Here is a 26,622-nt window from a genome sequence, read left to right as displayed (position 1 = left end):
TGGTTTGCACTACCTTTGGAACATACAGGGGCCTTAAAAGGGATCAGCTTAGCCGTACTGACTTCGGAACGGTTCGCCAAAACATATTCGGTGCACTTTCGCTCTGAGTTTAAGCCGAATGGGTTAGCTGAAGTGGAGCAGAACACAAAACCGGTCTACTAAAACTGTCTAATAATCGCGACGAGCCCTCTTTAGGGCTTTTGACGAAAAGCTGTATTTTTATAATGAGAATGCGGTCCCAATGACCGCGATATTTTCACAGTCGGCACTTCAGCGAAATTAGAAGCATTTGGTGCCGCGCAGTGATGGTGGTATGCTGCCCAATGGTGGATGTAGGTGCCACTGAACAGATAGCGGTCGCATGTGTTTAGAGCATAGTAGTGGGCGCTTGACTGTGCATTGTTTCAGAAGCTTAACTCAGTTAGTTAAACCCGAACTGTCGCCTGTTGCAGTTCATTTTCATCGCTAAAATTTAAATAAAGATGAAGGCATCGTTGCCCATGTATTTAAATTTGTTGCTGAGTTTTTAACGATGCGTCGCCTTCAGCGATTTTGCGGTCCATAGAATATAGGATAAGGCTGGAAGTAAACAGCAAGCAAAGTGTCGGAAAACTCATTATGTCATAATGGGTGGTAGGGGAAGTGTATCGTTACAGGGCCATCTCGTAGTCTGTCAAATCGTAAGCTTGCCACCTCTTTATTTCACGACAGAATGCCCAGTTTAAGCACTGGCATTGCTGCAACGGGTTATTTCTGAACACAACATTCGCCTCAGCCGCACTTTATTGAAAACAGTTTTTCACTTCAGTAACAGCGCTGGTGGAAAGAAGGGACGGGATATAGAACACAAGAGAACAAAAGCATAAAATAGGATAGAACACAAGAGGCTTCTCTTGTGTTCTATCCCGTCCCTTCTTTCTACCTGCGTTGTTACTGAAGTCATTTTGGATGGGAAAACAGCTCAAAAGGGCGAAGGACAGAGTAACAAGAGCACACAGACGAGCGCTCGTCTGTGTGCTCTTGTCACTTTGTCCTTCGTCCTTTTGCGCTGTTTTCCCATCCAAAACGAACTTCGACCAACTCACCCGACTCAGCATCTTACTGAAGTCATGTTTAACCAACTAGCCCAACAAGCATCAATCTCGGTTTTCTACATCGTTACTAGTGTGGCTGAGCCGAATGCCGCTGTCTTTCGCGAGAATGCGTAATAACACGGGCAGCACGACGGCGTTGTTTTGTCGAAAAGTGTGATTGACGTGAGTGACGCTCTGCGTCGTTGTCTGCGCAGCCAGATGGTGTGCCACTGCGGATGCACACGTCGCTGCTCATGGATCTGCGGGCGCAGGCGTATAACATCAAGTTCCTCGACTTGAATGTCACCGAGGATCCCATTATCCCATTCGAGAGCCAGTATCGTCGCTATCTCTTCGGATCGCCTGCCGCGCACGTCTCCGTCATTGGTATGTTGTCTGCTGTGCACCAGGAATATCTTAAGAGTTTCTGCTGCTCTTACTTGCGTTTTTTTTTGTTTGGTGTACCGCTTTTGTGCTGTCGATTCCAAGATGACATTATGGTAGCGGGAAGTAGGCACTCGGACAAGGGGACGTTTTGACACAGACGAGCGCCGCTTCAGCTGATAACGTCGTATACGGAATAGATAGAGAGACGTATAGAATAGCGTCATGGAAGAGAAGGAGGGAGCCATTCAAGATATTTGGCTCCGTTTCCTATACTTTCTGAAGCCTGTATGGGCCGCTGTTAAATATGATGCCTGAGAGCGCCCGTTTTGACTCGCTTCCCTGCAGAACGCACGGAGCACGCTGGTCAGAACGCGGCCGCGCATGACGGCAGAATTTTGCTTAGAATACGTACGCAAAGAATGCTACCTCTTTTCGCTCCTGATTCGACTGCTTTGATCGTGGCCAGATCTGGGTAGAGCAGAAATCATCTTGCACTTTATTTTTCTTTGGCTATCGCTCACCTCGGTTTTGTGGAACCAGCGCGAACGTGGAAACCGTCGACCGCATCAAACGCATCGCCAAACGGTTTTAACTATGCGACTGCGCCGCGAAAACGGGAATTAAACTGCATACTGTGTCTAAGAAAATAGTTTGCAACGGACCGTGAGTAGAAGAAAAAGTGGAGAACGGGGGTACTGCAGTGACTTTAACAACTCTGTCGAAGCGCAACCCATCGCATCGGTTCGCGCGGTTTGAGTAGTGCGGCACCGTACTTGAGAACCGCAAAAAAAAAAAAAAAAAAAAAAAAAAAAAAAAAAAAAAAAAAAAAAAAAAAAAAAAAAAAAAGCGAGGCACGGATGGACGTCTACACAAAGTTCGGCAGAAGCTGATGAATTGTCCAGAGGAATGCTCCGTCCAGGCCCCGCTCGAGGCCTGGAAATTTTCCGCGTCTTTTGCGCGGTTGTTACTTTTGTACGTGACTCTGCTACCTCTTTCTCTTTTTTGCAGGAGACATCGTCGGAACACCGCTGGAAGGAGACGTGGACCCAGAACACCTCGGCTTCTCAAGCGCCACAAAATCGGGCGAGCATGCTATGTTCAGCTTCGCCTATCAGGTTATACGGCTCACCTATTTGCGCCTGACTGATCAGCTGACCCGCGACATTGCGAAGCCCATCTTCGAGAAGTTGAACAAAGGTAATTAACAGACGCCCGCGGTTACTGGCGGCGTCAGCAGGGCAGATTTACGCTGAGCTTGCGAGCTTGAGTGCTGACCGTTGGTTATCCGAGGCTACCTGCTGCAATTTTGATACCTGTTGAAATGAATGAAGCGATCTTACTTCAGAAGAGTTAGTTGTTGGGCTAGTTGGTATTCTAGATTTAGGCTTATAGTTTCCAGCGCAGCGACACACTGCCAAAGAAAGAGAGAAGGAAGAGAAGGACGGACACAGCGCCCTGTCCGTTCTTCTGTGCCCGACCTTCTTCTCTTCCGTCTCCCTTTCTTGGGCCGTATGCCGTTGTGCTGGAAACTAGGATCTTAGATCTTACTTAGCAACTTCTTGCCACTGTAAATTAGGGTGCTGACAATTTCAAATATTAAACTTAATGTTGCAACACCAAATGTTTTATTAAAACAGTGACTGGCTAGTTGGTTTTGCATACTGGAGATTGCAACGCTAGTAACACGGACGAGGTCAGAAGAACGCAAACACAAACGCAAATTTTTGAAACTGACAGGGAGAATTTACTGCGGCGTGTCTCGTACTCGTTGCGTTTGCTTTAGAACGTTAAAGCCTATTGCTGGTTTCCCTAATAGTTATTCTACAGTTGTCATAGCGTGTATACATTGTTCCGAACTGTGCCGCAAATTAAATGTGTCGGAGTATGCACCTATAAGTAACATCGCACAGAACACGGGCGCCTTGCCTTTCGCCTCCATCGAAAAGGGGCCACCGCGGCCGAGGTTCGATCCCGCATCCTTGGATTCAACAGTCGAAGCTGTAACCAGTGGAACACTAGTTTAGTTTTAGTGGCACACTAATTGATGCGCATTGGGCTTCAGCGCTAATCGATAAAAAGCTGGGACAAAAGCTGACGTACAGCCACAGCTTTATGAGTACCTATGCGATTTATATATTTACTCTGGACCATGAGGAGAGGCTACATGCTTGTTATGTAAGTAAAAAATGCACATGTAGTGCATTTGCTTTGGAAGGCATCATCCCTCCGCGTGATTCCCTCATGCCGGTGGTTGAGTGGGAAAACATTTTTTTTTTTTTTTTTTAAGGGACGGTGCACACGCGTTGACGGCTTTAAATATCTTTGTGAACTCTTCCAAATGGCGCCTATGGAAGATAGCGTACTTATAGTTCTCCCATTACTTTCAGCCTACGTTTATCAGAGCTCGTACTTCAAGAACGGGGCGTTCACCATGTTCAAGAAGGAGCCTAGTGTCTGGTAAGTGAAGAGCTAGATATCTGGATATTTTTTCTTTTTTTTTTATAACTTTACCTGTGGCCCACCGGTGAACTGACAGCCGAAGGGCCTCGGAACAGCACATTACCATGTGCGTGGGTGAAGTGGGGATGCCATAATGTGAAAAAGATGCAAGGGGTAATTTTGCTACGGGCTCGGAGGAACCTCGTTGCAGCTGCGCATACTCTGAAGGTGGGTTCTTCTCGGGCCGTGCTTCTCTTTCAGGCTGACGGCATTCAGCCTCCGAATGTATATGCTGGCCGTGTTTCCGGATTGGGAGGACTACATATACATCGATCCTCGGCTCATCATGCAAGGGGTTCAGTTCCTGCTCAAGCATCAGGACACTACGGGCGCATTCTACGAGACCACGCGCAACCCGTGGAATCGCAGAATGAGATCGGAGGTATAGTGTCTTCGTTTTATGACGCAATTTCAGTGACTGCAGTGTGGTGCTTCGCTAACGCGAAAGTGCTGGTGCCCTCATGTCGCAAAAAAATTGTCCGTCAGCGTCCGCGGCAGGGTTTCACTGCGTCCCACGACGCAGTCAACCGTTGGCCGTGAACGCTGTGTACGCGCTGGCCTTTTCGGATGCGCTGCGTACACGGAAACTGCTTGTAGCTGAGCGGGCGTAGCTGTTGCACTTGTTCCAGAGCGTCTTCTTCTCCAGTGTTCCTTTAGGTCATTTTGGATAAAAAAATATGGTACAGCTAAGCTTACTAGCTTAGTGCGTTAATCAGAAAAGCTGATTGGCATAAGCAGCCGGGAGGTCTCGAGTGGCGACCTGTCTTAGCCATGGTTGGGAGCATCACAGGCCTCTTGAGCCCCTCGTCGCATCACTTGCGTACCAGCCTTCTTTTTCTCGGCCTTTGGTTCGATCGCTTTCCCGGCACTGTTCACGGGGTCGTGCTTTTAAACGATGTTGTCTTTGCAACGCCGCACTTTCACAATACTGTACAGAATACGCGGCAAACTTATTGCTATACAATTCTTTTTTTTTTTTTTTTTTCGAAAATGCAAAAATGAGGCGGGGAGGGGGCGCTTAGATTCGCGAAAATGTGGTACACCTTTTCGCTATAAAAGCGGGTCTCAAATAAAGGCCTCGGAGCCAGATCGCATGGTGTATCCTGTAGTTTTCCTCCATGTGAGGAAGCTTTCTTTGCAGCGCGGGAAATGCAGGACTCGCGCGTTTTCTCGTAGTACAGTTTAGTTTTCGGGCGTGGTTTGTATGCGGTCGCGTCACTGCACGGATGGGGTTGCATCACCACTAGCAATAAAATTCACGTCGTGCGTATGCATGTGGAGCATCATTTCGAAACTTCCTGAGGGTTTATGCAACTTGTGGCTGTCCAGCGTTCTTGCGAAATGATGCTTCAGATGCCTTTGGATATGACTGTGACTCGTGTGAACGAATTAAAGCACTACAAGTTTCAGTGTCCAACTTTAGCTGCCACAGGCCAGTCAAAGTTGTTGATATTCTGCTGAGAAGAAAGTGTTGCTGCGAAAGCTACTGGACTGTTTATTGTTGAAACATGACATTGAATTAATCGCGAATGAAGTGAAATTTTGCATCAAAACAATTTTTCTGCGGCAAAAGAAAAACGGCTGGTAGTTAACGCGATTTTTCAGGCTGATGAACGCGAAATTTCTGCTACAAATTGCATTTACTCCTGCTACAAGCGTCTGCTGTCCCGATCCGTTCCACAATTGCCTCTGTTTGAAAAATCAGATCAATGCAGTTATTACTCAATATTATCCATTAGAGGGCAGCCACATTTCTGCTAATAAACGCTACGCAGATTTCTCTATGCGATTGCACTTCGCATGAAACTGTGTGGCCGCGTTCCGGTGGGCGTTGTAACGGATGATTATTCCCTGCATTGAGCTGTACAGCACCATGAGAGATTTTCCTGGGCACATTTTACTGCTTATTATATTATTTTCGCACTGTGCCAGATTGTATGCTCTTATTTGCCGAACTTTACATGCATTTTGTTCTCCGCATGCCGTGTGTCGCTAAACCTTTCAGGTCACCCCGCTGGTATACCCTTGAGTGAGCGCCTTAGTGCTTTCGCAGTCATCGTTCCCACTTTCGAGGTAAAACTCCACAGTCGTTCTCGTCTTTCCGTAAACTAACGAATAGGACTGTTTCGTCAAGAGACGCTTGATCATTTTTCCTGGGCAGGAATGCATCGGCTTTTGATAGAGGATGTTCGTCTTGCTCACACTTGGTTTTGAAGAAAAACACAAGAAAACACTGTAGCTTGCAAGGAAGCACTTGTTTCGCCCCCTAGCCTTGTTCTTGCTATGCTGTTTTCGCGCTAGCTCGACCCTTTCGCAGCTGTTTTACTTTTTAGAGCGCAGCTCTTTGCGCCCGTTCCTGGGTTTCGCGTCGTCGTCGTCGGCCTCGTAACGGGCTGCGCCCCTTCAAGCTGGCGCTTCGGGAACCGGAGCCTCGCAGGAAGAGGGGGGGGGGGGGTCGCCACAGGCAGCACGAAGGCCGACGCCGCTAGCGAGTCAAGGCAACGTGACTGCCGCAGAAATGGCGTAGAAACACCGTCGCCGCCATGCAGAAAGAGGAGGAGGGGGTCCCCCCTCTTCCTGCGTGGCGGCGAGGGTGCTCTGCGGTTACCGAAACGCCGGCTGATCACGGTGCGTGCATCCCGTTCTCACTCGCTTCACTCGCAAGCGGCATCAGCGGCACCAGTGAGTCGCTATCTGTTCGTCGAGCAACGTTCCCATGGGCCCACGCGCTGCCTCCCGCAACCTCCTGATAACTTAATTACTCTCTTCATTTCTCCGACACAAAGTTTCTTTCATGACAGCCAATAACTGTTAGTGGAGTGTTTCTTGAAAAAATAAGTGTAAAAAATTAAAAAAAAAGTTGTCTGTAATTGTACATACGTGTCTTGCTCGGAATCTTTACCTCAGTCTATCGAAAAGGTGAAACAGCTGATGAGCTGCGCTCAATTTCGCATTAGCGATTACTTTGAAATCCTGGTGAAATTGCTTTGGAAAACCTTCAGGGCGTAACGGGTCGTCAAGGTCACATCGTTTTGATGCCCGCTAGAGTTGTTGTCATTGACTCTCAAGTGTCGAAATTGGCACCATGCATGTTTAGTGCTGCGAACCGAGTGAAAATTGAAAGATTGCGTGCCCGGTGCGGTTCTGTGGACATGCGCAATTTGGATGCGGTCGGGCAGCACGACTGTTCATTGATTGAATGCCATTGTGGGCAGGTTATAACCTGGATCCGAAGCTTGTTTTCGTCTCATTTTGTTCTAAAGGAACATAAGGGAGTGAGGGGCGGAACAGCCTTATCTGCCGCATTACAAAAATACTGTTTCTCGTTTCTCGCAGGCTAACAACAAGGACAAAAACATCACGCTGACTGCACAAGTTGTTCTCACACTTTCCAAGGTCACCGATCTTACTGGGGTGAGTAATTACTCAGCGAATTTATTTTGTGTAGCTTTTTTTTTAATTAAAGACCTCTTTGCGGTCCTGTTTTTTGCTGGATTGTGACCCTTCGAAGATATACGGCAACATAGGGAAAAAAATATGTTGCATGCCATTACTGCAACCGCATGATGTATGTTCTCCTGATATTTACAGTTTTAAACACTGCGAGCCGCGCGTGTGAGGACGCGTCCCTCCGCCCCAATTTCTGAAGATACGCCTGTCGCATGACTGCAAGTTTCGGCGTGTCTACAGGGCGAATCTAGAAGCGTGTTTCCTTATAATGGTTGTATAGGTTACCCTATTAGATTATGTGCAAGTGCGCTTCAAGGCTCAGAATCAATCCTTTGAATTTGGTTGCGCTGATGTTGAGCGCGCATTGAAGACGTAATCTGAAATGAATTCAACAGCAATTATGTGTAGCCTTGCATGTTACAAAATTTTTTTCAAATTTGTCTTAGATTCCGGCTTCGTGCACGTTTCTTCAATTTTCGGTCGGTCATAGTTTGTATGGCTCAGAACTGTAAATTTGTGGAGGCGTGCGTATCGACGTAAAAAAAAAAAAAGTGCATCTTTAAGTATTCCAAAGCATCCTTGAAATAGAGAACCGGCTTGTTGCGGTCATTGATTCGAGATACTGTTCGAACATATCAATAGGCATTGAGTGCCGGCGGACGTATCATGCCGCTCCGCAGAGCATTCGGGAGCACGCCAACACTGCCAAACGCGACGGGGTGCGGTACCTGGAGACGCAGCTGGCCCAGGTGACGGACCCGTACACCGTAGCCCTGACGACGTACGCACTGCTCGAGGCCGGCTCCAGCGAAGCTCAATTCGGCTACAACCTGCTGGAATCCATCAAGAGAGATGCCGGTATGATTCCGTCCCTTCATCTTTGGGGCGCACACACAGGGGAAGGTAGTCCTTTGTTGTCGGTCCAAAACAAAGTCATTTTCATGTATTTAAGAACTATTGCGATTAGTAGCCCGTGCCAATTCTTCCGTCTTCCTGTCCGATTAGTCAGAGCGTTTGGTTTGGTTTATGGGGTTTAACGTCCCAAAGTGACTCAGGCTATGAGAGACGCCGTAGTGGGGGACTCCGGAAATTTCGACCACCTGCCGTTCTTTAACGTGCGCTGACATCGCACAGAACACGGGCGCCTAGCTTTTCGCCTCCATTGAAAAGCGGCCACCGCGGCCCGAATTCGATCTCGCGTCTGTGGGCATAGAAGTCGATCGCCCTAAGCACAGCACCACAGCGGCGAAGCTAGCTAGAGCTGCTTTAAGATTTTTATAGTATGGGCTGTCATGTTTGACGGAACTCGCTGGCCTGTTTTCCAGCTGAGTGCACTGTCGGGGGCGCGGCGCCTACGCGCCGTCTATAGGGCACCTGCCAGCCATGGCTGTTACGGAAGGCCAGCCAGAGGCAAATTTAACGTTGCGATTAAGAGCGGTGTTGAAAATCTTGCGAAGAAGTGAAGTTGGTTCCGTTTGCTGCAGAGGGGGCCGTCTACTGGAGCAGCGTGCCGATTCCGCCGCCCGTGATCGTGTCCCAGAGCCAGCGGCCGTTCCTGATGCCTCGACTGCCCCACCCGGAGGATTCGTCCGCTGTGGAGGCCACCGCGTATGCCCTGCAGGTCTACCTCAAACTAGGTGGCCTCTTCCAGGACCAGATCGTGCGCTGGCTGAACCGCATGCGCTCCACGGATTATGGCTTCATCGGCACACAGGTGGGCCTACTGTGGCTTACAGGCAGCAAACCGAATTTACCTCTCTCTAGACCGAAAATGGGTGGCTTCTTTTTCCACTTGTTGCCAACGAGAAATACTGGAAGCCGTCTTGAACTTTAAGTGTTTCTCAGAGAATGTATCCAAAACAGTCGAAATATGTACTAAAGAGCTACGGGCTTTAGCTGTGGATTTTACGTTGGTTGCGAAGTATAGTTTAGACCTGCGCATTTAACGTTAGTTCTGAATTTGGCTTCGCTTTTTCTGTCTTCCAGGACACACTCGCAGCGCTTGAAGCGCTTACACTGTACTCCTTCCGAACGCACGTCCGAGGGATAACAGAAATGAAGGTCACCGTGGAGTCATCATCAAACCCCGGCTATCCCAGCACCTTGCGCATATCGAAGGATGACCTAGCGCGCAGAAAGGTCTTTGAGGTAAGTATATCCGTGCGTTTTTTTTTTGTTTTTTTTTGTCAGCTTACAAAACTATGCCATTTGCAGAACGGGATAGCATATCAGCTTTGGGGATAGCTGACGCGCATCTCGGGGGGGGGGGGGGGGGGGGCAGAAAAGGAAGGGATGCTTACGGAGAACAGGTCGCCACAAATCAATTGATGGAGGGAGTGAATTACTGAGCAGGGTACGTCGCGATGTCAAACTATTCATTCTGCGTGTGCTCTAATAACGATGTCGGCTGCCTTACAGTCGGATTATTTGGCTGAGCGAATGAAATTATTGCAAATTACGTCCACCGACATTTCGACACTTCGTTGCAAGTGTGGAAAGCGAACTCGTGCGTGCAAACTGACTTGCTGCACCAACTATGCCATGAATGAGCTGATGAGCGGTTATAAATGTGTTAAAAGGCTATAGCATTGGAGCAAATTCAATGCTTTACCCATAGGGGATCAGATATGTCACAGTCGATTTGGACTCATTAATTCTGACTTCAAACGACCCGAAAAAAAAAAATACTGCTAGAATTATCTGAAATTTTTTCTATTTCGAATGATTCCGAAAACCTGAGCAGAACCTCCTGCATCATGGTGAATTTATATGGTGAAAAACTAGGCAAAAACCGCCTGTTTTTATGGTAAGAGCAGCGCGGCTATGACAATCCTTCGACAATGACTATCAAATGGGTGTTGATTTTAACAAGCACTTCGTGGCCTATTTATATTATGTATGTGCTATATTAGGCAATTTAATCGTTCTCTTTGTTTTACTGATGTTGCCTGCCCTGAGTGATGATTGTATTTTTATGCCCTGCATGCCTGGAGCTAAATGAAGGTCAGCAATATTATGTAACTAAAATAAGATAAATAATATTTCCCCTTTCCATCAATATGCCTTATCTCGTGCATCTTGTCAGCAGCGCCAAAGCCCGCAGTTTCTCCAGGAACTGAAATTAGGGCAGTGCCTTAAGTTTTGGGCGAGGGTGAAGGGGTGTTGAGAGTAGAGGAGACGCTGTAGTCAGTTTTGGTCAGTACAAAAAAAAAAAAAAAAAAGATAATTACAAATTAAGAGGGTGGCTTCCCAAGGACAAACGAGTGTGTGTGCGAAATCACTGATCGAAGCGAGCTCCTCCAAAATGGCAAGGGCCTCCCCGGCATCCTCCATGGTGCTGCGAGGTAGCGGCGATGCTCTCGCAAGCGGCTGCGTTGTGTTGACAAGGCTTCACCGTACAGCGTGTGAACGGCGCACAGGTTCGGCTCAGTGGAAGCTGTGGTCTTCCACCGCTTCCTTCCAGCGCGAAGCTAAATAAAGCGAAACAGAAACTAAGTTGCCGGCACATTTTCGCGGACGATTCGCTCCATTTTTCATCACACCTTTCACTGCGCGCATGGAAGAGGTGCGCGGTCGACTTGCAACATGCACTTTACGCTTGAGCAGGATTATTTCGAAGATAGCTGTCTGTGCCGATCATACTTGCATTCGGGAGCCCGTTCGAATTAACCGGTGTGAGACACGTAGCGCCCGGATGAGCGAGGAGCGAACAGCAATCTCGATTTTTAAATTTACGGTGGGCGAACCAACGAGGTTTTAGCAGTTTTACTTGCAGGTATCGTAGGTCACGCAGGAAAGAGAAGCCGCCGCGCCTGTCATAGCGCTGGTTTCGTTTTACCCAACGTTTTGTTTTACCCAGTTTTACCTCCTCTCCGCTTTTTGAAGGCGACGCAGGCTTGTGACTAAGTCGCTCTATCACTATGGCTCTTCTCTGGCCATGTGCCAAGTGGCAGGCCTTCCAAACGCGGCGGCGCCTAGTTCGAATCACGACCAGCTTTATTACTGTCATCGTTCGAATTATCCGTGACGAAACCGACTCGCGTTCGAATTAATGAACCTTTTTATGCATATATTTATATGGAGCTTGGCGGGACCAAGCAGTAAAGTTCGAATCTTTAAAATATTCAATTTACTAGAGTTAGAGCCAACGAACTTTCTTGTACAAGGAGAGGCGGGTGGCCAAAGCAAAAAATTTCCCGCTGGGACACGCATCCCCTCCCCCCTCTCCCCCCTCTCCCCCCTTCGCGACGATGAAGAGTTAAAGTGCGTTGCGCCTGCATGATCGCCCTCACGCTCACCGCCCCCTTATAGAGGTGCCAAGATATCAGCTCCAGCTGGTGCCTTGTGTATGAGCGCTGCTTCCGGAGCTCTGATGGCCTATGTTCGTATATTTCTTATGTACAAATGACACACACACAATAATTACAGTTTTGTTGCAAGATTCTGTTCTTGACACCCGAAGTTGAGTAAATTTCATTGTCTTCCCCTATATGCAGGTCCAACCGAATGTTTGGGGTCACTGCGACGTGCTGGCTCAGGGGTCTGGACTGTCCCTCATCCAACTGGATGTGACCTACAACGTTGATCGTGACTTCTTGCTTGTACCTCCAGCATATGAGGCTTTTGATCTCACCTTGTCGCCCCAGTTCTCCGGGAGGAACAGGTCACACATCAACATCCGCAGCTGTGTTCGGTAAGCAAGCCAGTAATTTTCGCGCCAACTTTGTTCTCCTCGCATATGCTGCTTTTATTTAAAAATGCTTCGAAGGTTTTTCACATTCAGCGAGGCTCTTGGCAACAACGGTGCAAAGAAACTATGCTTGTTATCCGCGGATAATTAATTACAAGCCACAGCTTAACTTGAATGAATTATAGGCTCTATGCTCAGCGTTTCCCACACTCTCTAAAGGTGGGTTCAGATGGGAGGACCGGAGCGCGGATGGTCCGCGCGCGCCAGCGCTACCCGCGCCCCACGTGACGTCGACGTCACTGCTCTGAGCGACGGCGAGAGAGCGGCGTGGCCTTCCGGGACCCCGGATCCCGGAGCGGATTGAATATGACAAGCGCCTTTCCCAGTCCGCGCGGAAGGAGCGTCCGCCGCGGACCGAGATTGTTTTTGCTCTTTTTGCTTTATCGTTGCTATTCAGTTCGAGCGGGGTATTGTTTGTTGTGCATGCGCTGCGTCGTTCGCTCTGTGTTCGCAGCAGTGCATCGTTTTTAGTGTGTGTTTGTGCTTGTGGGTGTGCCAGAGTTGTAGCTTTACTCGATTTCGAGTGCTTATTATGGGTGAAGTAGCGAAAAAAGCTCTGAGTGATGAAGCGACAGTCACGTTTTTAGCGCTCGTAGAGAGCTGCCCACCGATATGGAATATTGAAGACGCTTGCAATAAATGAAGGCTTTTTCGCGGAAGCTTCCTCGTCTTCCTCGCACACTTCAAATAGAGCAGCGAGATGACAGTTTCACTCGGCGTCCATGTTGAAACAAACGGTAGAATGGTTTTCGGCAGCGCGCGAACAGCGCTGAGGAGGAGGCTACACAAGGATGGTCCGCTGGCTTCGTGTGAATGCTCAACGGCCGGATGGTTTGGGCGGCTGAAAACGGCGCACCGCGACTGTTTTATTCGAAAAACTGCCGAGGAACCCTTACCGTGTGCGCCCGCGTTTGGCTGTGCGACCATGAATGAAAGTATCGCGTAGATTGTTGATGTCAACATCTCAAGAACCAGCGGGAGCAACTTAGATATGTTACAGGTTTGAAAACAGACGATATGGCCCGTAGTACTTGAAGCGCAGACAAGCGCAAGGAATGACGGGTTTTTCCTCCGTCAGTTCGCGAGCGCCACCTACTTGCTCCGCCCGGATTACGAGTGTTCGAAACGCAGAATCGGAACGCATGCTCTCCGCCGGATTCGGGCGCTCTGTCGCGGAGTGTGCGGGCTGCTCTGGTTCTGCGATTGGAATTTACCATGAAAAAGGCGCGTGGCATATTCAATCCGCTCCGTGATCCGGGGCCCCGGACCGAAGCCACCTAGAATACTTCTAGATGGCGTTGCTCGGACGGCCACACCGCTCTCGCCGTCGCCAGAGCAGTGACGTCGGCGTCACGTGTGGCGCAGGTATCCGCGCTCCGGTTCTCTCGTCTGAACCCACCTTTACACCAGTCCCATTGGGGGGAATTCTTAGAGTACAAATCCGACCGCCAGAGAGCGGCCCCCCTCACCATCATCCGCCTCCTTCCATCGCCACACTGCGACTGCGCTTTTCTCATCTCCACGTGACTCACCCCGCCCTTCCCCCTAGAGATGGGCAAGACGACTTACATCTGTAGAGGTGAGTAGGTTGCTCAGGAGGGGCCAGATCTTATATATATATATATATATATATATATATATATATATATATATATATATATATATATATATATATATATATATATATATATATATATATATATATATATATATATATATATATATTAATGGTAATAAAGCAAAAATATCAATTTTGGTCCTCAAGTGACTCAGCAAGCGGTGGCATTTAGCATCAGTTTCTGCCTGTGGTTGTGATTGCAGCTGCGGTTTCTGCCTGTTGAGATGACTGAGGAAGGTGATACGAAAAAACGTGGAACAATCGGACCACTTCGCTCTGCCTTTCTCCTCTCCAGAGCATGGCTCAGCTCCGGACACTAAAAAACATCGCGTACCATGCACGCTTGGAGTACGACAACATTGGCCTCGATCCCCTGACGCCCAGCCTCAAAGGCGTCAGGGTAGGATGGCCCCGAAGCGTCCCGTCGAATCCAGGTCCCCAGGTCTTCTGCTGCTTATGATGGTGACCTGGTGTCCAGTCCTTTTGTGTTTGGCGCGAGCGGCAGTTGTGCGACGAGCGCTACGGGCATATTGTCATTATTTTCCTCTTACCTCCCACTGACTTTTCACTTCTCTTCCGATCAGATGGATACTAGTTGTAGTCTGTGCTCTCTGTGTCCCCTTCTAGCTTCGTCCTCGTCCTACGCGCTATTTCATCAAAATAGTAAACTGCACGTTCGAGTGTCTTTTGAGACACGAAAGACTTGGTCTTCAAGTGGTGTTGTTGCACCAGCGAACAATGCACAACCAATCAGTTCCATGAGACATCGTTCGGACAGCAGCATGGCAATGAACGTCGCCATTCTTTGCCAATTAAGGCTTCTGTACTCTACCCCTCGGTGGCATCGGGTGTCACACTATATTACGCATACAGAGCCAGAGGGATTGCCGCGGACCATGGTCCGCGGCAATCCCTCTGGCTCTGTATGCGGACAAGTACACAGCGGATAAGTACGAGTATCGGTCCTCACTCGTCGACATGGAACGAAACCACATAACTGCAAGACAAAAAAAAAAAAATATATAAAGGGCGCACTAGCAGCAGTGCGCTCGCGGTACCCGCGGGAAGATCCGAAGGCAATGGAATAGGTTGTGACATTGACAAGAAAGGACGGTATAGTTGCTTTTTCGCTTTGCGTTTTGAAAAATCTCACCCGGCTCCGACAGACAAGGCTCACTGAACGAGAGAGAACCGACTTTTCAAAAGAACCGCCGTTCCAGCCATCAAGCAGATCTCCATCCATAGAACAAAAGCAAACGAACCACCTCACTCGCTCTCCAAAAGAACGGCGCACTCCACTCAAAAGACAGCCGAGGGCGAGAACATTATTGCCAATCTTGCGAGAAAGGACAGGAGGTTGCTTTCTCGCATCGCTAATAGATGGCGCGGATGTCGCACCCGCCTGTGATGGAAAGGTTCACTGAACGAGAGAACCAGCAAGCAACCAGCTCTCCGGAAGATCCGACGGCTCCGACCGCTCCGGGCGCTCCAGCTCCGACCACTCCAGATCCGACGGCTCCGGCGGATCCGGCTCCGACTTTGCGGATCCAAAGAAGATTCGGCTCGCTCCGTAGCGACCCATCCCTACTCCCCCCGCTTCGTCTTCTTTGTCTTGCTTCTCTTTCCCTAAGGCTGACCTCTTCTCATCCCTATTAATAACTTTGCTGTCGTGTCTTTCCCTCGTCGAAGCTCACCCTGTCTGTTTGCCATCGAGGCTTCAAATGGGGTAGCCCTAAAACTACTGAGCAGTTAAAATGTTGAAATTTACTTTTAAGATGAGCATTGAAAGTGGCGAGATGAGGCCCCTTCTCGCCCTGTCCGCTAATGTGGCCAAATGGCAGCTGCGCTTTCGTTCTGTGCGCAGAACGTTTCGACTTAATTTTGGAGCTAGGTTATCCTCTGGCCTCTTAACTTTTACTCCTGGCTGTATACACTTGAGCTTGCGTCACAGTGACAGTGCACAAAACAGTCGGCTCCTCAGCACAGATGCTCGCCGATTCAGTAGGCGAGCGCGGTGCGCTCCGGTGCATGCTTTTCTGTAACTATTTTGTAGGGTTACGCCTAAGCTCGTCATAATTTAGTTGTTGTTTTTTTCTTCTCTATAGCTTTCGATATCCCTCTTCACCACCTGCGATACTTTCGCTACTTTGTCTCGTGATGTACTACCCTACATATTAGTGGCAGTCTGCAACTGAATGTGCTAAATTAGGCGGGTCACTGTATCGTAAGAACGCCCTTTTTATTTTTTTTTTTAATAATGGCCATCTCGACAAGCAGCGAGCTCGGAGAAGTCGGTTAACCTACCTAGCGTCGGGGCGCGTTCTTTCGTTCACTGCGCGCCTATAAGGGCTATCTTTTGAACAATGAGTCATTCCTTTCTCGCGGCATTTCTGCTTTCTCATACATTCGGGCGCGCTGACTGCTGTCTCTGTGTGGTTATTATCATTTCATTTCTGCTCCAGCGATATAATGCCATTCCGTGCGCACGATATGAACTGTTCAAGTAAAGCAGCGTGCGCTAGAAATGAACTGATGCTGAGCCCCATACGCGACCTGTTAAGCCAAGCCCCAAGTACAAAGGCGGTGCGCTATGCTGCCCCGCGTGGCACCAGGGTCAAGTTACCTGAAAGTACTCCGTTATTATCTCATTTTTCTTTGCACTATCACATCGAAACGAATCAAGATTGTGCTTAATCTACATGTTTTACGTGTAATGCGTCTCATATTGATTTTCGAAGATCAGAAACATTCATTATTAAAAATGAGGCTGGCAAACGGTGCGAGCATTTTTCTGCTGACAGTTTTCGCAGTGCCCTTTTCGTCTAGGATACTGCAGCGTGTTTTCTTTCAACCTCACTCCCAGGTGGACAATGACTAATATGAGCGCTGCCAGTGGGGCGGCTGTTCTGGAGCTGGCCATTCCAACTGGTTACGTAAACTACCGGCCGCACCTGGACAACTACGTGAAATCAGGAGAAGTACCCCGACTGAGCATGGCTAAGGTCCTCCCCAGGACGGCCGTGTTCATGTTTGAATACGTAAGTGTATTCGTCTGGGGTGAGGAAAGGGGTGTATTCCGCAGGCAAACCTCGCTATAACAGTATGAAAAAAAAAAAAAAAGAAACTGTTTATAACGAAGGGATGGATGTTACGAAAGAATGTATATTCCCCTTGCAAGCCTCAATAATATCCCGCTTTTACGGAGTAAAATTTCCCCGTAGTGGAACAGACGACCCCAAGCGAACTCCACTGGCGTTTCGCCTTGAGTTCGTGGATTTGTAACGACGTTCAACAGTAAGTAAACTTAAATTACCGCGAATAACCCGCTCTGTTGAGCACTGCACGAAACACGCGGAAAACTTTCCTCTGCCTCTGTCAGGGCCTGCATTGAGCATATTCCTGGCGACTCGCTGGCGGAGGCTTCGTCGCAACAGTTTTGATGTTGAAACTTGCACGCGGCCCACGTTTTGTCGTTTTTATAGTGAAGTCTCATGGTTTACCGTTTTGCAGCTCCGTTTGGCGTGCTTGACGGTATCAACGTTTTGCTGGTTTCACCAGGCTAAAATTAGCTACAGCGGTGGGAACCGAAGGCTCTAAACAACTTACACGTACTGGTTACAGAGCTGCCACAAATAAAGCACTTGCATCGGGCGCAAAGAAATGCCAGACAGAGAACGACTTTGACGTCACACCGCGCACGCTGTTTCCAGCTCTCGGCAAGATGCAATCGCTAATGCCATATCGCCCGCAGTTTAAAAGAAATTGGAAGAAGCTGATGATCATATAATATATAATATTCATATAGTATTGTGGCGTCATAAGAGGAAGCAAACAAAAACGGGTACTCGCGTCGATATCGTGGCCGCATGCCCACTTCACAGCTTCCCGTATCAGTTTCAGCTCCTGGTAAATCTGGCTGAATATGTTAGTAGACCCTCCCTGTCACTTGCGACACTGCTCCCAAAGACCCATTTTCTAGGCGCTGAAGCGGATGCAGGCAGCGGCAAAACGAGGGCTCATATGCGACGGTGGCATATTCATTTGTGTTCGGCCGTGTCGTATCAACTTGTGGTCGGGAGCGTTCGGGGCTCGTGATGAAGGCTCCCTCAATACCCATCGGCGTACTGACTGCTAGGTAGGTTCGTTGCTCTCGGCTTACACGCGGCACGCGTAGGTTTGTTCGCATGCAGCAGTTGCGGCCAGTCATCTACTACTGCAACCAAGCTACGGCTATAATGGAGAGATCGCGGGGTCACATTGACTGGTAGCTCATGTAGCAGTAGAGAATGTGCTTGTGAGCAGCAAGGGTGCCTATTCTTTGTTTAGTGCCGCACAAGTGGCGCGAACATGTTTCTCATTAGGGCACTATCTACTGTCGCAGCTTACAAGCGAATGGACCTGCGTCAACTTCCTCATACAGCGCTGGTATCCTGTTGCGAACTCAACGCGGTACCTGAAAGCCAAGGTGTATGAATACGACGCCCCAGGTGAGATTGAGATATCGTATCTTACTAGCAGTTTCCATATGGCAGCAAACATTTTGGCAATGTTGCACGGTAAAATCTCGTTACTTCAGCCTTCAGAGAACCAAGAAAAAAATGTTTTAATTACTTGAAAGTTCGAACTATCAAATGGCCGTAAGAAACTGCCGAAAGCCGTTTGCATCTCAGTAATTATATCTACTGAACGTCTGGAATATGGTTGTCTATTCGTTTTAGATGGAAATGTGTGCTTCGCTTTGGCTATACGCACACTGTTAGGAATGTTAACAAAAGTTTCCAAAATCTTAGGTGCCTCCGCAACCCTTTTCGCTGTGTGACGCACTAGCTGTAGAGTGCATCTCACAAACGACCCCGTCGCGTTTTATGGTTGCTTCACCGCATAGAGGTTGATGTGAAGGTGAAGCATCCTCTAAACGTGATGGTTCAAGATCAGAGGAAGCACGTGGATGAAAGATAAATATGTGTATACGTTAAAACTCTGTCATTACAAAATAACGCTAAAAGGCCAGTGACGTGGCAAGCAGTGTCCGAAACGGCGCGACTGTCCGATGCGCGCTTCCGATGGCATAGGTCGGATGGCGTGAATTTCGAAGTTTCGAAACAGAAACTATGCTGAGGGGCTTACTTCGGCGATGGGTGAATTTGGTCATCGTCGCGCCTGCCACAGCGCGCACGTCCGAGGTGTGCTGGTGCTACTTTTCTTTGCAATTTAGGTTCAGGGAGGTATAGTTGGACAACCGGGTCGTACCTCAATGTGACCGCTCGACCGAATTACCTGGCGCGAGCCCGGCCGTGTTCGAATCAACGAGCGTCCGGCACCGCACGATGGACTTGCATGGCCATCGACTGCGCTCATAGTTCGAATTATTCGAATTCTAATGCAGACCAGGGTCAAATTAGAGAGAGTTTGCGGCAAAATTATATTGGCTGCAGTAATGTTTATGCTGCATTGGAACATTGCGTCTGTGTTAAAAGTTAATAGTCAGGATTCTAGGTTCTATAGAAAAAAATTGTTTAGCAATAGATGTAAGCATTACTTTAATATTAACTTTTAAATGTCTCAATAAAAATTAGGTGGCAATATTATATATTTTATCATAAATATTAGTTTAACATTCCAAATAAACATTGTATTAATATAGTCTTCTAAATGTAGTTATACTGTTTTAATCACTATTATAAAACAATATGCTTCAAGCACTGGGTCTCAGAACTTTTGCCCTGTGTTTAACAGCAAAGAAAAAAAATCGATGTTTTTCAACTAGCAATATTTCGCAACTGAATATATTCACAGTGCCTGCTGCAGGTTTTATACATAGCCCAATAATGTTATTAGAAAGGTATGCTTATTGCACATTCGCCACTTTCACTCACAAATACCTCTCAGTAGTGGCTATATAAGCCTAACTTCATGATACCCATTCAGAGGGTATGTTTTATGTTCTCAGGTACCCCGTCCAGGGCTGGGCTAGGCTCTCATTTCACACATGATCTTAAGTAGCCATAGAACATAACAAATCTCAAAAGAAGCAAATTGTCTTTTTGGGTAATTTCGATGAACACTACATCTAGCACCACAGTCACTGAAATAATTAATATGCCTGTGTAACATTTATATGGCCGAAACTAAAGTATGCATGCACTCTTTGGGACACTAATCAAGATATTTTTTCTGATACACTAGAATCAATACAAAGCTTTGTTGCTAGGTTCATCTTCCCTGCTTATTCTTACTATAAAAGTGTCACCAAACTAAAATTCTATGCTCAACTCTCAAATTTAACTAACCTGACTTCACATTTAAAGACCATGTCTATATCCTGAATGCTGTTGTCATTTTTCTCACTAGTGTGTTACCATCCCTGCCTGCTGCATCTCCAGCCACGCAAACCATGAAAAGGCTACTTATCCTCCACCTTGCTGCACTTTTGCACATCTGGATTTTTGTGTGCATTGCAAAAGTCTGGAATGGCTTGTCGAGCAACGTCATGCTGTATGCCGATCGCGATTAAGAACCTTCCTAACTGGCTGGCCTGTATTCTTGTGCAGGGTTGCATTTTACAATTTCTAAGAAAAACTCCATTAATACTTGTGAAATCTGTCATGTTGGAGGGGATCATTATTCAAATTACCAATCGAAGCAATGTTATGCCCTGTAATCCACTCCTTCATATAATACCCCTCGAATGGGGCCTCTGAGTTAGTAATAAGTAAAATACATAAACAGCTAGGCAAGTGCCATCATCCCCATCACTTCCCAGTGGGGGCAGCAGCTTCAAATGCTTCAATTCTATGCCGTTATAAATGTAAAGCACAGCGGGGCTGAATTAGTTTTTTTCGTAGCCAGTCGTAAATCATTTCATCTAGAAACCTGAAACCAGTCATGTCCAAGCTGGAGTCATTGAACTTCCTTCAGTTATTAGCAGAACTGAAACAGGTTATGCATTAACTTTTATTGCTGTCAGTCACTCCTCGAGCATACATCTTTTTAATGATGCCTATTTCAATTAATCTAGGAACAAATGCACCTTTTAACAATACAAAAAAGAAATTATTATAAAAAATAAAATGTCAGTTTAAATGACAGAGTAAATAAAAAGTGCAACATTTTCCCATGCTAAAGAGATGGTTCTGCAGTCCCTGCATGTTGTGCTGTATTATAAAACTCAAGTGTTGCCCTTGTTGGTCCTTGAAAAACATTAAGTTGTGGACCTTAATAACTGGCTAGCCTGCACTCTTGTGCAGGTTTGCTTTTTACTATTTCCAGAAACACTACATTTAAGTTGTTGAAATCTTTCAGTCATGTTCGGAGGGTATGCAAAAGGAGCCAACAGCCATTTACACATAAAAAGCATGAGGAATTTTATTTTGGTGTTGATCAGTGTGAAATGATAATAATGTAATCATGGAGGTAGATGATTAGAAAAGTAGAAGAAAAAACAACCACATGCTGCTTGCAGAATCCAAACCCATGACTTCAAAATGGGGAAGGTTGCGCATTCAAATTGGGAAGGTTGTTTTGATAATTATATGTAATATACATAAACATACTTATAAAGACATTAAGAAGGCTGGATTAATGTTTGACCAAAATGAAGAAGTAACACTGTTGCAATGCGTCGGTGCTACTGGGGTTGTTTGCTGAGGCATCTTGGTTTTGTAGCAGTAAGTGAAAGAATGAGCAATGGAAGCTTTGTGTAATTTGCTACCTTGAATGTGGTAAGGGCCAAAAATGTCCGGAAAAAACAGTTCAAAGATATATACTAGCAACTATTACATGAGTTTACAACATCATTTACAGTAGAAGGCTAAGCATTATCACATAATATACAACAGTTGGCAATTTTGCATTGTCCTGAGGCCCAAAACATGATGGCATACTAACAGGAACAAAAAGCCTATGCCCTTTTCCTGCACACTCAGTGGAAGTTAAGTAAAGGGAAATGCAGCATAGCAAACTAGTAACAGAAGTTGCATGCTAGGGTTAGTCTACAGTGCAGATATGATATGAATGACATATTCTGTAACATACTTTAGTGTCACACTAACAATGTTTAATCACCTGCTACTCGTTGCCACCGCTGGACACAGCCTGTCCTTGGATTGGCCCTCTGTGCTATGCCATCGCATAGAGCGAGCACTTTTAGTCCAGTCCTTCATTTGAGCTCACTTAAAAGCTGCTGTGTACAAAGCATTTCTCTAGATATAACAGGAATGCCCGCACAGTTCAAAACTAACCTCATAAATGCTATATTCTGGGTTTATTTTCTCAAAACCGAGTGTCAAAAATGCAAATAGCTTCACATGTTAACGAGTCTAAATGTTTATTTGATTGATTTAACCAATGCCTGAATGAAGCTGGTCAGCTACATTTCGCAAATTTGTTTGGCATGTATATACCTCACTTAGTGAAGAAGTTTCACACACTCCGTGCAATGGCAAATAGTTTGAATTTTGGAGCCTGTCAGCCTTGTACATTTTTGTCAAAGAGGTCAAGCTGTAACTACAGCATGGGCCCTGCTCCGTGTCTTAGTTTTTCACTAGGACTATGGGAAGGCCAATTATTGTTTGTGTCCTTTAGGCCTGAGTGTCACCGCCTCATAATTTCAGATGTGCATGCTATTGTAGACTGATCAGTCTTCTTTAAGACCACAATGCAGTATTTCATATGTGCAAAGTTGTTTTATGGCAGGGCTGTTTTTTGCTCATGGCTTTGTAAGACAACCATTGCCCCTTCAATGCATTTGCCTTTCCAGTAAACTTAGAGTTTGCATTATCCATTTGCAGAGAATTACAAGGAGAAGATATGGGAAAACTATGACCTCTATGTGCTAAGCATCTGTGAAGTGTGTGGTTCCTACCAGTGCCCATATTGCCCATACTTCAGCGCTGCTGGCATTCCTGCCCTGAACTGGACTCTGCTGCTAATAGTGGCAGTTCTTCTTGGCCAGGAAGTGTGTTCTCGAAGGAACTGCTGATGTTTCATACGTGAATTTTTTGCAGTGTGTGCAGGTTATGTATGGTAGCACCTTTAAGTCCTGGACTCTGGGCACGCTTAATGTGTTGTCATGATGTTTTCAGAACATTTATTGATGTGGTTTGGCCAGGTGGGGTAGGTGATGCTCGTAATAAGGGGTATGTTTGATATGAATCTCAAGGCCATTTGATGACTACTGAGGTATTGTCCTTTTTATGCACTTTCAGTGTTAAAGACATTGTGTTGGTTTTAGGCTCATGTTTTAGCTGTTGTTGCTTTACCTGTGGTTTGCCTGCGTAATATCTTTAATGAAGGTGGCTGCAAAGTTCACATGATGCTGCAAGTTGAAAGGTTGTGGAATAGGTTATCCTTAAAGTTGAAAAAAAAAAAGCAGTGCCATCTTATGTTGAAGATATGTGTTACTGGTGCAAAAAACTGTTATGTTTTGTTTTTGGAAAAGCATACTGACAAAATGATTAATTCACTTGCTGGAGTCAGTGTAAACCTTTCCTTCTAATGCACTGGAGCTTTCATGAAAGTGTGTTGCCAGAAGGGGAATAATGATTCATGCTCGGCATCATTTGAAAATTTAATGATTTGTTATTCAGCGCAAGATCGTTGATGAGGTAATGTTTGCAATGAAAAAACAAGCATCACTGTATTCCCTTTCACTCTAGTTTTATTAAAATAAAGAAACTTGCTACTTAAACAGGAGCTAGAAGTCTTGATGAAGGAAGAAGAGATTATGCCACCACCAATATGGCTTCTTAATTCTCATTTTTGTGTGTGGTCTATGTTATATGGCGCATCATTAATACTTGCCCATGCTTGCATATCACGACTGCGATAAAAGATATGATGTAAAGCGCAACATTTGTGAAAAGAATGGACGATGGACATATGGATGACTAACTGCTCTTGTGGCACTTGTGATGAACAGATTTCTTTTAAAAACTTGGACCAAGTGCATCAAAGGAAGGTGATGTTATTTAGGCCAGCAAAGTGCTTGCCATCGAGAACTGTGCAACTTGCCACCTGAATCAGCATTGTACTAGAGTTTACAATGTGGGCTTGGCCAAGTGAATGTCACGATCCCATTTGACCAAGAAGAGGAAGGGAATCTTAGTTTCCTATAGGCTAACAGCAGAAGCTGGAATGGGCTATATATATATATAAAAGAAACACAGGGGTTTTTAAGTGTATACTTTGTCACTGTATACGTGCACTGGCCTTGTCACTAGGTGTCAATATGTGAACTTGCTCATTCATATGGTTCAAACAGCTTGCAAAGCCAGTAATCATGAGCACATATTTAGCTCATTCCAAGCAAGCAATGCACAATCTTGAAGACATCTATTGTTGCGTACATATTGTCCCACTAGAACTTACCACACTGTTGCATTGTTCAACGATTAGTCTTAGGTTCAGGCCACATTACACTAATCATAGTATTACATTTGACCTGTAAGTTTGCTGAATGGTACAATCAGGGTCAAAACAACATATATGCAAGAGTGCAGTGTAAGTTTAAATGGTATGGTTGATGACATTTCACTCAACTTGGCACTGATTTTGCTATGCAGGACTTAGTTTGTCATGCCCAGCTGAATTGCGGCACATTTTCTGCTTGCAGTACTGCTCATTGAAACAATTTGGATTGCATGTGATAAATTAAAGTGCAGTTATACAAGTCAAAGTGCCCATTTCATGTGACAGAGTGCATAGCAGGCACGTGAGACCTTGTAAGTTTAAGGTGTAGGATGAATTGTTAGAATCTATTGCAGATGGGTATTATTAGGAATTTGGGACATCGGTCGGAGTTTTGCATGGTTTGCCACCTTGTTGTGCATAAGATAGAAATAATAGTGGTATTATTTTTTTTTTTGGAATGAGAAATTTACAGCAGTCGCAATGTTCTTGATCTGAGCGTTTGTATCTTTGTGGCGTTGCAGAAGACCCACTGCCTATGCTACAACATGTACCATCTCTTGCAAAAGTTTGTAGTCCATTGCCCTGTTGGAACAGATGGTACACACTTGTGAACTCACTGTATTACAGCTCTAAAACAAAATGGGTTAACTGTGTTGTGGATATGTAAATTGGTTTCAGAATGGTTTCAAAACAAATATTGGGCAAGGCAACAAAACTCTGCTGCCTTTGACACCTGCAAAGTCCCTCAGCTCTGCAAGAAACTAGTTCATTATCAGCAAAACTAGTATAACAAAAAGCACTGCATCTTTAATTGATGTGGTTTGGGCCATGTAGTGACGTTAGCTAGGAGCTGTCCCAAATTCCTGATCAGTAGTTAACTTGTGAAACAGAAACAGAATAATAGAATATATTGAAGAATACATTTCTGAAACATTATTAGAGGTTTCATTTAAAGTGCCACATTGAAGAATCACTGCCATGTATAACTACACTCAAACTTGTTTACTTAAAGCTTTGAAAAATAGGTGGCTGTGCTGTGAATAAGGCGAAGTGTGAACGTAACTTGTTTTAGATGCCGAGTTTTGTGAAGCTGTTTTTTTTTTATTCTTGCATTGTTCCACAGTGAGGTATAGGTATGTATAGGCGCACATGCTAACTGCTTAGTTTTTCTGGTGCACCCACATGGGCTGTGCAGTTTCATGATACCATCCAAAAGGCCTAGTGGGGCATAATCGACTGCAATCAAAAAGAGAAAGGTTGTAGTACCACCTTGTTGATTCCAGTTTTTGTCACAATTACTCATCTGGTTCTGTAATGTAACATCATGGTATGGTTGCTAATGAATGCATGGTGGGTGCAGCTGGAAGGTATGGAAGGAGCTTGCAGTTTAAGTTTGATAAATGTTGCTTACAAGTAATATTGTTAGCCCAAATTATCTCAATTTATATCGGCATGCACTTGGGAATTCTAAACAAGCTTGTGCAATTACTGTGCCTTGCCGTGAAGTTAATATTTTTCGTTGTTGTTGGTCCGGTGACTTTTTTTATGAATAATCTATTTCGTTTTTTATGTAAATCAGTTACCCTATAACACAAGAGAGTGCAAATATATCCAGTCATCATTTGCAATGAAGGCTGAGTGCATTGCAGAAAAGCCCGCATTAAACATGGTGTGCAATTTGAAATAGGACCTTTAAATTCAAGTACTTTATTCAAGCAGAGGGTTTTGTCAAAGTAAAGCCTGAAGAAAATTTTTGGGGTGAATACTACCTTTATATATTTGTTGACTTTGTTCTACCTTCTATAATTCTTGTTCTTTAAAATGGAATCATCGTTGGAGTTGCAAGCCCTCCTGCATCATAAAGAGAACATCTTTGTTATGCAGAAGTGTTATTTGTTTTGTGGGAAGAAAAAAGTGCATTCTACTCAATTAGATCTATTTTGAATTTCATTGACTTTTCCAACTTGCACAGGCATATCCGCTATCTGTCACTGCTGCCATACAGGTCTTCTTCTGTCGGACACAAAGCTTCATTGCGGAGGGCATTGCTGCTTAAACGGTAATGAAATTACTGGCAATTTTGGGTTCTCTTGATGCAAATCTGCACATGTAGATATACTGGTACGAGTTTCTACAGTCAATAATATCACTGCTATAACCCAGCCCCTGTACTGAGCATCATAACCTTATTGAAGAAATGTATCTGTAGGTTGCCTTATTTATTGATACTTTTAACAATGAACCTATGAAAGATATGAGAAATTGTGATGAGAATCAGTGGTAGATTTGAGTGCTGAAAGTGGCCATATGCTTGCAGCCCAAGACTGCTTTCTTTGGTCTTGGGGCAAATTTGAATATTTAGCTGTCTCCACTTATCTAAATTGAAGAGGATGCTTCAATAAACATACATTATGTTTGCACAACAGTACTTCGTT

General features: G+C 45.7%; 1 protein-coding gene across 1 annotated transcript in view; it reads left to right on the top strand.

Annotated features, from left to right (window-relative positions):
* The window catches only part of LOC146201778 (CD109 antigen-like), a 110,276-nt gene extending 84,656 nt beyond the window's left edge, over positions 1-25,620 (top strand). Inside the window, exons 21-32 of the mRNA XM_084587733.1 lie at positions 1,289-1,460; positions 2,469-2,657; positions 3,848-3,917; positions 4,161-4,341; positions 7,296-7,373; positions 8,090-8,267; positions 8,894-9,123; positions 9,396-9,557; positions 11,906-12,102; positions 16,641-16,815; positions 18,159-18,264; positions 22,567-25,620. Of these exons, the coding sequence (XP_084443859.1) occupies positions 1,289-1,460; positions 2,469-2,657; positions 3,848-3,917; positions 4,161-4,341; positions 7,296-7,373; positions 8,090-8,267; positions 8,894-9,123; positions 9,396-9,557; positions 11,906-12,102; positions 16,641-16,815; positions 18,159-18,264; positions 22,567-22,757 (1,929 nt within the window). The 3' untranslated portion in view covers positions 22,758-25,620. The remainder of the gene's footprint in view (positions 1-1,288; positions 1,461-2,468; positions 2,658-3,847; positions 3,918-4,160; positions 4,342-7,295; positions 7,374-8,089; positions 8,268-8,893; positions 9,124-9,395; positions 9,558-11,905; positions 12,103-16,640; positions 16,816-18,158; positions 18,265-22,566) is intronic.
* The last annotated feature ends 1,002 nt before the right edge of the window (positions 25,621-26,622 follow it).

Source organism: Amblyomma maculatum, chromosome 1, assembly GCF_055883805.1.
Source record: "Amblyomma maculatum isolate TAMU_Amacu chromosome 1, ASM5588380v1, whole genome shotgun sequence".
NCBI classification, from domain to species: Eukaryota; Metazoa; Arthropoda; class Arachnida; order Ixodida; family Ixodidae; genus Amblyomma; species Amblyomma maculatum.
This window is presented reverse-complemented; position numbering and strand designations above follow the sequence as displayed.